Below are 13,406 nucleotides of genomic sequence, written 5' to 3'. Positions count from 1 at the left end.
ATTCAATTCTATTCATGTCTTCTAGAATTCAGGATAATAGCTGTTTTGGCAAGTTTTGCAGTTTCAGCTAAGTTTAAAAAAAAACTAGTATCCATTTTGGAAGTGAAATATCAAAAATATTGTGGTTTCAGTGTTTCACAAGAAACTGGAAAAATATGTCCATCAGTTTTCAAGTTTTTTTGAGGGGGAACGCAGGTTATTAAAATGAAATGCTCATTGGTAAACTCTTCAGTAGTTAGACTCTTTCATGTTGTAATATATAATGCATTAAATTTCACATTCACAAAATCTTTTTTTCACCTGCTGGAGATGTAATTGGACAAATTATTTTTTTGCTCCCTGACCACTGGTGAGTTTTACACCTAAATGATCCATACCACTAGTGTTTGTTCATTATTACTGAAATCCTGAATAGAAAAATATTATCTTTTTTCAAGCTTGAAGCATATGTGAAAAATCTTTTTGAAATCATCATAAATGATCCTGTTTAGTTTGTCCTTGGTGCCAAAATGTACGGTTAAATTCCTTGAAAGTCAGGTGTTATTAGATAGACCACTTGCTGCACTATGTGAAGACCTAATGTAAGCACCAGATAATGGTCTTCAACTTCTTCCAGACAAAATGCAAAACACGGTTATATATACAGCACAAAATGTACTTAATAATGAGCACCAACAGCACTTTGCCTTCTAGCACACTCTCCCACTCTTCCAGGGAACTTTTTGGGTTTTGCCTTGTATCCCTAAATTCTCCCTTCCTTGGGATGAGAGGAGCCATATCCATTCCTTCAGGGTTATTACAGCTGGTATTAAAGTTATTTGTGTACTGCTGTTTTTTTTAAAAAAATTTCATATATTTATATTATTCAATGTGAGGGATATCCAAACTTAAGAATGGGCCACTTCAGGGTAGTAACACTGGGGGCTTGCTAAGGATGGCCCCGGTTTATTACCCTTTTCACATCAGATATTTTGGAATTTGGAACAGTCCATTCTGAGAGATGCATGGATTTTAAGTACCACCCAGCTGACCCTTGCCTGATAATCCTCTGTGTGATTGAATGTTACTAAGGTCTCCCAACTGCTGCAGACACACAGAGCAGAGTTGCAAATGTACCATAGTGGACTCTGTCCTTCTTCTGTCAGCAGTGATGATTACGGTTTAGTCTTTATCCTCTATGGGTATCTCTGCCAGAGTCTCCGAAACCTATCATTGTTTGGAGTCCACAGATGTTTTGCAGGTAGGTAGAGCAGATGAAACGGGTAGCAATGTCCTGCTCTTATTGCTTAGTTCTGGATTGTTTGTAGCCTCTTAATCTTTGGTTAACTGGCTGTGCGCCAAACTGGATACCATATTCTGGGATTGGACAGAGATAGGCTTTGTACAATCTGAAAATTCTGGGGCTGACTCCGCTTCTTTCTGTAGATCCTTGCAATTAGTCCAGCCTGGCAGATGTCCTGGCGGTGATGCTGATGTGTCCAAGCCATAATTCTCTGGAAAGTTATGTCCAGGAACTTCAATTATCTGCTGGCCTTGATTGATTTTGACATGGTTCAATCCTCGTGCTACTGTTTCACGTGCTTGTTTCTTTTGGGAAATAGCATGCACTGTGATTTTTGTGAGGTTCAGCAGAATTCCGCATTGACATGACTATTCCTCCAGATCACCCAGTCATCACTGAAGCCTTTCCCGATGCTACCTCTGAGCTCCTGAATGATAGCTAAATAGTGACATCATCAGCAAACTGTAAGCTTGTCCCCATCTTTTGTTTGGGTCATTGACCTAAATGAGAAACCGGAGTAGGCTGAGAACAGAGCCCTGGGGAACTCCTGCCATTGGAAAAAAATCTGAAGAAGATTCTTGTGCCCACTCTGACACCAATTGAACACTCTTCCAGGAAATTTGATACTCATTGCATCAGCTGACTAGGGTGTTGAGCTCAGAGATGGCATATTGTAGCTCATTGGGCCAAACCTTTTCCAGGTGCAAAAACATATCCAATGCGCACTCTTTTTAAAGGCTTGGAGAATGTGCTCTGGCAGTCATTGTTGGTGCTTCTTCCTCTTCTGAACCCTGCTTAGCCTGAGTTGAAAATGTCGCTGCTCTCGAGGTGATGCTGGAGGTAGTAAGTGACTATTCCCTCCAGCAGCTTTCCCAGGCAGTTCAGCAAATTGATAGGTCGGTAATTGCTGAGATCACTGGGGTCTTTGTCTGGTTTGTCGATCATAGCTAATTTCCAGCATCTCAAGATGTAGTCCAGCACTGATGACTTGAAGACCTCGGGTGACTAGCTAAGAACATTTGGTGATGCCATCTCCTCAGTCTCTGCTGTGGCTCAGTTGGTAGCACTCTCGCCTTTGAGTCAGAAGGTCGTGGGTTCAAGTCCCACTCCAGAGACTTGAACACCAAAGCTAGGCTGACACTCCAGTGCAGTACTGAGGGAGTGCTGCATTGTTGGAGGTGCCGTCTTTCAGATGCAACTTTAAACTGAGGCCCCATCTGCCCTTTCAGATGGATGTAAAAGATCCCATGGCGCTATTTCGAAGAAGAGCAGGGGAGTTAGCCCCGGTGTCCTGGCCAGTATTTATCCCTCAATCAACATCACTTTTTTAAAAAAAACAGATTTTCTGGTCGTTATCAAATCGTTGTTTGTGGGATCTTGCTGTGCGCGAATTGGCTGCCGCGTTTCCTACATTACAACAGTGACTACATTTCAAAAAAAAAACTTCATTGGCTGTAAAACGCTTCGGGATGCCCTGAGGTCGTGAAAAGTGCTATATAAATGTAAGTCTGTCTTTTCTTTCTCCTGAGACTCTCGCGTGCTCCTTATCCATAACTGGAATACTGGAGCAGTTATTGATTGGGCTAGGGCAATTGGATTGCACTTCAGTGCATTATCCTCTCCAAAACTTGCTCAGACATTGCAGCAGTTCTGGTTGCATGTGGATGGAATCTTCCTTTTCCAGCTGTTGTCACATTCCTTGTGACTTGGTTTGGCATAAACAGTACAGAGGTAATCTTTGGAAAAACTCTACTTTCTCTGCACTGTAGCTCAGAGAATGCAGCGTCAAGATGTTCTTGAACTGGCTGTGCCCTTTGATTTTTTTCGTGTTGATCCCAGCGTTGTTTGAAACCTTGCTTTCATTCATCCTTTCTGTGGCAAACATCCCACTGCTTCTCAGCATTGGCTTTGTGACGTTGCCAAATTTTAGTCTGCAGATGGTTAACTGATGTCTTTGTCTCGTTGAGTGATGCTTTAATGTAGTTCCTTCTATCTTGATGATGTGTTGGAGTATCATAGCAGTCCTAGTGCCAGGATTCTCATTCATCGTTCTTGCTGATTTTGCTGTTCTTAGGGTCAGAAGGTTTGAACTCCACTCCAGAGACTTGAGCAGATAATCTAGGCTGACACTTCAGTGTTGAGGGAGTATTGGAGGTGTCGTCTTTCAGATGAGTTGTTAAATCAAAATGGAGTGCTCTCTTGGGTGAATGTAAAAGATCCCTTGGCACTTTTCCAAGATGAGCAGGGGAGTTCTCCTGATTTCATGGCCAACATTTATCCCTCAACCAATATCACCAAGGTCATTTATTTCATTGCTGTTTGTTGGACCTTGCTGTGTGCAAATTGGCTGCTGCATTTCCCTACATTGCAATAGTCACTGCACTTCAAAAGTACTTCAATGGGTTGGAATGTTGTGAAAAGTGCCAAATGAGTACAAGTTTGTTTGCTCTTACTGCATGCAGCCAAGATGGCTTTCGTGTAGTCCCAGCCTAGTGTTCTGGAGGATCAAATTTAGCAGAAACGTTCAGTGTGAACAGAACTAGCAGATGATCACACTGACCTTTGAGCCTCAGCTCTTATTCGCCATTGAAACACCAGTAATGGCATCGTGGGAGTTGAAGTTGATGTGATGGACTTTGGGAGGGTTTTAAGATGCTGTAGCCCAGGTCCTCCGTTATGTCCAGCAGCTCTTTGCCTGCAACATTGTTGGACTGCTGCCCCACGTGGAATGTTTTGCACTGAAGTACGCCAGCATCTGTGTGGTGTTTCCAGATCGGACATCCTGAATACTTGAAGTCCCTGGTGGACTGCAGACTGACCTAATGCTTGGAGGCACTCCTTGTTCCAGGTAAACTTTTTGGCTGCTGCAAACACCAATTCATAAACAGCACCAGAGATGTTGATTGCGGAGGACAGCTGCCCCTCCTTTACTGTCCAATTTAACAATACTGTAGTTCAATAGGGTGAATTTTGTTTTGCTGCAGAGATGGATCTCATTTACTGAGGCTGTGTGGACATTATTTTTCAGCAGAATCCTCCAGGGACACTTCATTCATTGTACCCAATGTTGATATCGAGTACTCCAATTTTGGGTGTGGTATGGGTTCACAGTCAAGTATAGCTCCCTGTACAGTGCCCCAACAATTTGTCTTCATTCCAACATGGTAACTCCCAAATGAATGAACAGATCGATTTAATTAGAAAAAGAAAAACAAATTATATAAAACCCAAGAGGGTGAAAGAACAAGAGAACTGTTTGATTGCCACTGAGGGTTGGAGAGGGAGTAATAGTTTTTTTTTGGCCTACGGTTTTTTCCTCTCTCCTTTTTCTTGTCTCTCCCAGGAGGTTGATGGTGCATGTAGGTTGCACCATGTTCGAAGGATTTGATGGACTAGCTAGTCTTCTCCTGTTTTTTTATATGTGTATGAGCTCTGGGAGGAGTTAATGGCCCTTGCTAAAACAAGTTTAAAAATATTAGAAGTGCAAACAGGACTGAGGGGGTGACTAGGCGTGTGGATGAGGGTAACGCAGTGGATGTGGTATACATGGATTTCAGTAAGGCCTTCGATAAAGTCCCCCACAGGAGACTGGTCAAGAAGGTACGAGCCCATGGGATCCAGGGTGCCTTGGCACTTTGGATACAAAACTGGCTTAGTGGCAGAAGGCAGAGGGTGATGGTCGAAGGTTGTTTTTGTGACTGGAAGCCTGTGGCCAGTGGGGTACCACAGGGATCGGTGCTGGGTCCCTTGCTGTTTGTGGTCTACATTAATGACTTGGATATGAATGTAAAAGGTATGATCAGTAAGTTCACTGATGATACAAAAATTGGTAGGGTGGTAAATAGCGAGGAGGATAGCCTCAGTCTGCAGGACGATATAGATGGGTTGGTCAGATGGGCGGAACAGTGGCAAATGGAATTTAACCCGGAAAAGTGCGAGGTGATGCACTTTGGAGGGACTAACAAGGCAAGGGAATACACAATGAATGGGAGGACCCTAGGCAAGACAGAGGGTCAGAGGGATCTTGGTGTGCAAGTTCACAGATCCCTGAAGGCGGCGGAACAGGTAGATAAGGTGGTAAAGAAGGCATATGGGATACTTGCCTTTATTAGCCGAGGCATAGAATATAAGAGCAAGGAGGTTATGATGGAGCTGTATAAAACACTGGTTAGGCCACAGCTGGAGTACTGTGTGCAGTTCTGGTCGCCACACTACAGGAAGGATGTGATCGCTTTGGAGAGGGTGCAGAGGAGATTCACCAGGATGTTACCAGGGCTGGAGCGCTTCAGCTATGAAGAGAGACTGGGAAGATTGGGTTTGTTTTCCTTGGAGCAGAGGAGGCTGAGGGGGGACATGATTGAGGTGTACAAAATTATGAGGGGCACAGATAGGATGGATACTAAGGAGCTTTTTCCCTTCGTTGAGGGTACTATAACAAGGGGACATAGATTCAAGGTAAAAGGCGGGAGGTTTAGAGGGGATTTGAGAAAGAACTTTTTCACCCAGAGGGTGGTTGGAGTCTGGAACTCACTGCCTGAAAGGGTTGTGGAGGCAGGAACCCTCACAACATTCAAGAAGCATTTGGATGAGCACTTGAAATGCCATAGCATACAAGGCTACGGACCAAATGCTGGAATATGGGATTAGAGTAGACAGGGCTTGTTGGCCGGCGCGGACACGATGGGCCGAAGGGCCTCTATCCGTGCTGTATAACTCTATGACTCTATGACTCTATGAAGCTGAGTGCAATTGAAGATGTTCGGCATAATACTGAAAATGTCCACTAGTATCAAAAGAGCAGTTAGGGTGGAAGTAAGAACCCTAAAATGGCAGTAAAGTTAAAGTAGATAAAATAGTTGAAGTATTAAATTACTATATTTTCTAGAAATTTTCATTAGAGAAAGTACAAACTTGCAATTGAATTGCACACCTAGTACCCTAGAGGATTTTTGAAATTGATATGGTAGAGATATTGATTAGTTATGGGGACTTAACACATCTGGATCACGGGTTTGTAGGGTACTCGTGATATTGTTGAATTACACTTTAAGAATGCTTTCTTAAAGTTTCACAATAGAGACTTCTAGTAAAGTTAAACTACAATTCACAGGTCATACGTGATCTCGAATCTATGTAAATTAGCTGCATACAGAATTAGCTGTAACTGGTCAAATTTGCTGAACACAAAAATAAGAGTCAGGATACTGCAAAAGATTTACAAAAGGATTTGGGTTGGTTATGCAATTGAGCAGATGCAAGGCAAAGTCAATTCAATGTTGACATGTTAATTATTTTTTAAAAAATTTAAGTGAGGCTTGCATATACAATGGATGGAACTGAATTAATGCAGAAAACTTAGATAGACATATCACTTTCAGTGTACAAACAATGTGGTGAAGCAATCAAAAGAGTTAATGGCCCTGAATTTGCTGTAGCCAGTCTGAGAATGGCGCCTGCCATTAGTTAGACTTGCCTGTACCTGTTTAATTTCCATGAGATTTTGCGCTGCAAATTACTGGATCTGCGAGATACCCTCTACAGGGCATCTGCAACATGTATGAACAGGGCAAGCAACTGTGTATCTCCTTATCCAATCAGATTGAAGAATTGTTAAATGAACAATACAGTCTGAACAAGGAAATGTAAGTTCGAAGTGATTTCAATGCCAAATCATGTACAAATGTAAGGAGTCTTACAACACCAGGTTATAGTCCAACAGATTTATTTAAAATCACAAGCTTTCGGAGGCTTCCTCCTTCGTCAGGTGAGTGTGGGATTCCATGAAAGGTACCGCATATATAGTCAGAGAACAATGCCTGGTGATTACAGATAATCTTTCCAACTGCCCGTTATCAAGGCAATCAAAGGAGTTGAATAGTGTTCAGACAGAGAGACATTACATACAAGACTGCTGAATATACAAACGGTCAGAACCCAAAGACAGACAGACAGAGACAGAGAGAGAGAAACATCTGAAAGGTAGAGAAAGAGAGAGAATGACCAGTTGTATTAAAAACAGATAACTTTTTTTCGCTGGTGGGGTTACGTGTAGCGTAACATGAACCCAAGATCCCGACAAAGCAACTTCCGGATTTTTGCGTTTAACTGCACATCTGCCCTCTCCTAAAGTTGCTGTGCAATTTGTGCATTAATAATAAGCACTGTTAGCCTCACCGTTATTTTGACAGCAAATTCTGGGCCATTGGTATGCTAGGATATGTAGCCGGAGCAGTAAAATGTAAACTTACAATGCCCTAATCAGAGCACACTTAGGGTGTATTTACTCTACAAGTTTAGCTTTTAAATGTCGCACCCATACTACACTTTTATAGTAATACTTAAAATAAAAACAGAAAATGCTGAAATACTCAGCAAGTCAGGCAGCATCTGTGAATAAAGATGTGGAGATGCCGGTGATGGACTGGGGTTGACAATTGTAAACAATTTTACAACACCAAGTTATAGTCCAGCAATTTTATTTTAAATTCACAAGCTTTCGGAGGCTTCCTCCTTCCTCAGGTGAACGAAATGAAATCCTCGAAATGAAATCGCATTTATAATTCACAGAACAATGCTTGGTGATTACAGACAGTTTTTTCAACTGCCCGTTGCCAAGGCAATCAGTGTGCAGACAGACAGGTGTTACCTGCAAGGTCTCAGAATATACGGGGAACACTTCAGCAGTCATGGACATTCATCCACCGACTTTCGGGTAAGCGTACTCCAAGGCGGCCTTCGAGACACACGACAACGCAAAATCGTCGAGCAGAAATTGATAGCCAAGTTCCGCACCCATGAGGACGGCCTCAACCGGGATCTTGGGTTCATGTCACGCTACACGTTACCCCACCAGCGAACAAATGTTATCTGTTTTTAATATAACGGGTCAGTTGCTGTCTTTTCTATGTTTCTACCTCTCTATCTCTGTTTTTTTTGTTTGTTGTTTTTTTTTGGTGATTTGTATATTCTGAGACCTTGCAGGTAACACCTGTCTGTCTGCACACTGATTGCCTTGGCAACGGGCAGTTGAAAAAACTGTCTGTAATCACCAAGCATTGTTCTGTGAATTATAAATGCGATTTCATTTCGAGGATTTCATTTCGTTCACCTGAGGAAGGAGGATGCCTCCGAAAGCTTGTGAATTTAAAATAAAATTGCTGGACTATAACTTGGTGTTGTAAAATTGTTTACAATTGTGAATAAAGAAACAGAGTTAATGTTTCAGGTCGATGACCTTTTGTCAGAACTGCAGGAACTTAAAGGTTTAATAGTTTTGTTTAAAGCAATCTGCTTTTGGTCTCCCCAATGTAGAGGAGACCGCATAGTGAGCAGTGAATACTGTATACTGAATTGAAAAAAATACGAGTAAATCGCTGTTTCACCGATAGTTAATACTTGAGCTGACTCCAGAACAAAGTAGAGCAATATGCTTTCCATTCCACTTTATACCATTGTTAGGTCAGGTCCTGACTAGATTCAGGCTGCATTTATATTATAGCTGTAGAGTTGGTTATGAAATGAAGGCTGCACTTGTAGTGTGAATACACCCTTGGAGTAACCTGCTCAGTTGTGATTACTACACTACAAAATAACATACTTGCATCACAAAAGTTATAGAAAAAGCTGATCCCAACTGTGTGCATGAGCTATGAGGATAGCTTAGACCAGATTGAATTTACAGTCTGGAAAGAAAGGGCTTAATGTGGTATCTAACTGAAGTTCTGCATATGAAGTAATAATCTGGGTTCAATACTTTAAATAATGCCAAGAAAGTAGGAAATCAGTTTTAAAAAGTAGATTTCAAACATAACAGAAAAACTTCTTTACCCTGTGATAAAGGTTCAGAATAATCTACCAACCAGGATAATTAGAGGGGAAAACATTGTGGTATTCAAAATACATTTAGAGGTTATGGGAGACTTGATGAACTTCATAGCTTTTTCTTCTCTCTGACTTTTTTTTAAAAATGATTTTATATTTATTTGTCAGCAACATATATTTCTAATTCCTACGTCCCTGTGGTCTCTCTGTGAGGAAGGAAGTAATCTGACAATATATTGTTTCCTTTTAATTTCTTGGTACTTTGCCATTCTTCACAAACTTGCAATTTACTGACTCACGTCTTTTTTTAGAATTCAGAAACTGGAAGAAACAGTCACACGTACAACGCAACAAAGTGCTTGGTGTTGATCGGGACTTGGAGTACTATAACCAAAGAAAGGAGGAGGCAATGAATGAGGTAAGCCTCTGGTAATTAATACTGTACTTTCATTACAGCCTTTTATATATTTCAAAATATACTTTATTTCATAAAATTTAAAGATACACACAGTTCAATGTAAAAGGACACAATTTCAAGCAATATAGTTTGAAACATTACAATGCAGATCGTACACACTATGATCTCATTATTAGAATTCAAAACACAGTATATATCTTCTAAAACATTCTGTACAATATAAAGTGGGATGGCCTTACATGGTGACCTTTTCCCCATAGAGCCTTCGCGTAGGCCGCACCTCGCTTCAGCGCATCCCGCAGCTCGTACTCCTGGACAATGGAGTGTGCCAGTCGGCAACACTTGGTCGTGGACAGCTGCTTCAGCTAGAAGACCAACAGGTTTCGGGCAGACCATTGGACCTCCTTCAGAGCTAATGGTCTTTCAGCAGCAGTTGATATTTGTCTTGGTGTGAGTCCCGGGGAACAACCTGTAGAGGGCAGCGTCCTGCGTTAGAGCTGTTGGGGATAAACCGGGACAGATACCAACACATCTCACTGCACACCTTCTGCGCAAAGGGGCAGTCCATCAGGAGATGGACGACCGTCTCGTGCCCGTCGCAGCCTCGAGGGCAGCTCGCGGGGGTACTGAGATTCTGTGGCGTGTTGAAAGGACCGCACTGGAAAGGCCCTTACCACCATCTAGGCTACATCCTGGTGCCTGTTGGTCAGTTCTGGTGACTAGATGTTCTGCCGAATGGCATCGACCGCCTGGTCGGGGAACTGCCCGATCGGATCTACTCTCTCCCTTCCCTGCAGGACTCTCAGAACCTTCCATACCGACCACTGTCTGACGGCCTTGTGGTCGAACGGGTCCCTCCTCAGGAACATCTCCACTTGGGACAGGTGGTGGGGACGGTCCAGCTGGACGGGATGTCTTGCATCTGCTCGGCCAGCGTGGCTAGACCCAGCTTTCTCCATGTGGTGGACGGGTAGAAACTCAGCACGTAGTGACACTTGGTGTTTGCGTACTGGGGCTCTCCGTACATCTTGAGGCAGCCACACACTCTGGATCAGAGCGGCATTGGGCACGCGCTTTTCACCGCCACCCCACCCCATGGTCTGGGGGCTTGGTACATGGTGTCCCTGCGGACGTGTTCTACCTTGGACCTCCAGACAAAGTGGAAGTTAGACCAGGTGACTGATGGCGGAGCATGGGCCAGACCTTAGCCACGTAGAGCAAAACCGTGAGAACCTCACACTTTATCACCAGGTTCCTGCCGGTCATGGAGAGGGAGCACCCCACCCACATACCAAGCTTCTGTTTGGCCTTTACTACCCGTTTCTCCCAGTTTTTGATGCAGGCCTGGGGCTCCCCGATCCGGATCCCCAGCATCTTCAGGTAGTCTGATCTGACAGTGAAGGGGACACAGGGTCAGGTCTCCCACCTGCCAAAGAACATGGCCTCACTCTTACTTCGGTTCACTCTGGCCCTTGAGGCCAGCTCAATAAGGACACAGATGCCCATCAGTCTATGGACCGACTGCTGGTTGGAGCAGAAGACAGTGACTGTGTCCATGTACAGGGAAGCCTCAACCTGACAGCCTCCATTGCCTGGGATCGTCACAACCCCACCCCCCCCCCCCCCCCACCACCCCCCCCCCCCCACTCCCAGATACCTGCGTCCTTCCTGATGGACGCGGCAAATGGCTCGATATAACATACGAATAAGACCGAGGGGGAAAAAGACAGCCCTGTTTGATTCCAGATCTGATCGGAAAGCTCTCCGAGTCCCACCCGTTGATTAGGACTGCGCTATGGATGTCCACATAGAGCAGTCGGATCCAAACGTGGATTCCCTCCCCAAACTCCATTTTGGAGAGCACCTCCATCGTATACGTGTGGGATATTCTGTTGAAGGCCTTCTCCTGGTCCAGACTGATGAGGCAGGTGTTCACCCCCCCCTGTCCTGCAAGTAGATGATCATATCCCTAAGCAACGCAAGGCTATCTGAAATCTTCCTGCCGGGTACAGAACAGGTCTGATCCGGGTGGATCACCATCTCAAGAGCAGACTTGAGTCTGTTGGCGATGGCCTTAGACAGAATCTTGTAGTCGACATTTAGCAAGGAAATGGGTCGCCAATTTCTGATTTCTTCCCTCTTCCCCCTTCTGCTTGTAGATGAGGGTGATGATGCCTTTCCTCATGGACTCTGACATGCTGCCTGCCAGAAGCTTACCCCCGTACACTTCCAATAGGTCTAGGCCTATCCAGTCCCACAGAGTCGAATACAACTCGATCGCAAGCCTTCGCTTCCGGGAGTTCGACTCTTCTCGAAGGACCTGACTGCTTTTGTCAGCTCGTCCAAAGTCAGTCACCGATCCATGCTCTCACATTCGCTGTCCTCTAAGACCTCTGTGATAGAGGACTGGGAGGCCATGCTGTCTGTAGGCTTTGCGTCATACAGTCCGGCATAAAAGAATTTGCTGATCCTCGGTACGTCGGCCAGCGAGGACGTCATTGAGCTGCTTTCCTCTTTCAGGCTGATGATCAGCGATCTCTCTGTGCAGCTTCTGGAAGAAGAAGCACGAGCACGTCTCGCCCTGCTCCACGGAGCGGACTCTGGACCGGGAGATCATCTTTGTGAGCTCGGTGGCGAAAAGCGAGGCTTGCTGGCCCTTCACCTCTCTGAGTTCCTCCCTGACATCGACCCCCATCGACTGCAGCTGGAGCAGATCCTGCATGCTTTTCTGGAGCTGTGACACTTCCCTCCATCTCTCTCACTCCTCCTAAACACCTTTGAGGATGAAGCACCTCTTGATGTTGGCCTTGATCACCAGTGCACCGTGGAGTCGAAGAGGGGTTTCTGCGGATCTCCGTCTGCAGGTTGCTGAAGACGTTGCAAAGCTTTGCGTCTTTCACCGTTTCCGTCAAGAATTTGGACGTGATGTCCAGTGTTCCATCGCCCCTGCTGGATCGTCCAGCCACATTGATGATGCAGTTGAAGTCTCTGGCGAGAGCGACCGGCCTAGAGGTCGCCAGCAGCATCTGGAGATGCTGGAAGACATCCATCTGCTCGCTCCTGAGGGTCGGGGCGTACGCATTGATCAGTCAGAGCGGGGTGTTCTTGCACTTTTGCTATGAGCAGGCTGCCTTCGACCACCTCCTTAACCTCAGTAATGGTGAATTGGTCTCCTCGTAGCAGAATCCCCAGGCCCGAGGAATGATTATCGTTGCCGCCTGAACAAATAGATTGCCCGTGGGTCCACATGCGTGACCACTGCTGATAGTTGCTGGGGTGCAGGATCCCGCACTCCTGCAAGAACAGCAGGTCCCTCTTGATCCTGGACAGGTAGTCCAGAGTCGCAGCACATCCTGTAGTCGATTTGATACTACGCATGTTTATGGATGCAATTTTAAAAGCCATTTTAAAAATATAAAATGACAACTATTAAGGTCTTACAATTGCATCTGTCTGGATTCTACGTCACAGTCCATTTTGGACCCTGGGTCCAGATTCTGCATTTGTATGGTATGCAGGAACTTCTGGACGGTCCCTGGGCTGAGGAAGGAGGTCTGTCCTCCGTTGAGGGAGGGTCCGTGCTCGTGGGTTGATGGCGGGGTCTCGTGGGTTGGTGTGTCCGCGAGATCCATGGCCAGGTCCGGCTCCTTGGTCTTCGCTGGTAGGTCGCTCTGCGATCTTCGTGCTTTTCCCGGAGTTGGGGGACCTTGCTCTCAGTGTCACTGCTCCCGGCGTTGGGGCTGCTCCCAGTGCCCCAGAGCTGGGTGTTGCTGCTCCCAAGTTCTTGGAGCGTGTTGTCTGTGTCGTTGGTCACCGTCGCGTCTTGCCGATTCCGTTGATGAAGCTGGGGTTTCCCCCCTTTTCTTTGTTCGTCAGTGGAGGAGT

At 45.1% G+C, this 13,406-nt stretch overlaps 1 protein-coding gene across 2 annotated transcripts in view; it reads left to right on the top strand.

The window, feature by feature from the left end:
* Window positions 1-13,406, top strand: part of b4galnt3b (beta-1,4-N-acetyl-galactosaminyl transferase 3b) — a 133,180-nt gene that overhangs the window by 36,332 nt on the left and 83,442 nt on the right. For both annotated transcript variants that reach the window (XM_067999651.1, XM_067999650.1), the window contains exon 2: window positions 9,415-9,521. In XM_067999651.1, coding sequence (XP_067855752.1) covers window positions 9,415-9,521 — 107 coding nt within the window. The remainder of the gene's footprint in view (window positions 1-9,414; window positions 9,522-13,406) is intronic.

Source organism: Heptranchias perlo, chromosome 18, assembly GCF_035084215.1.
Source record: "Heptranchias perlo isolate sHepPer1 chromosome 18, sHepPer1.hap1, whole genome shotgun sequence".
NCBI classification, from domain to species: domain Eukaryota; kingdom Metazoa; phylum Chordata; class Chondrichthyes; order Hexanchiformes; family Hexanchidae; genus Heptranchias; species Heptranchias perlo.
The sequence above is the reverse complement of the archived record's forward strand: the minus strand, read 5'-3'. Positions and strand labels throughout refer to the sequence as shown.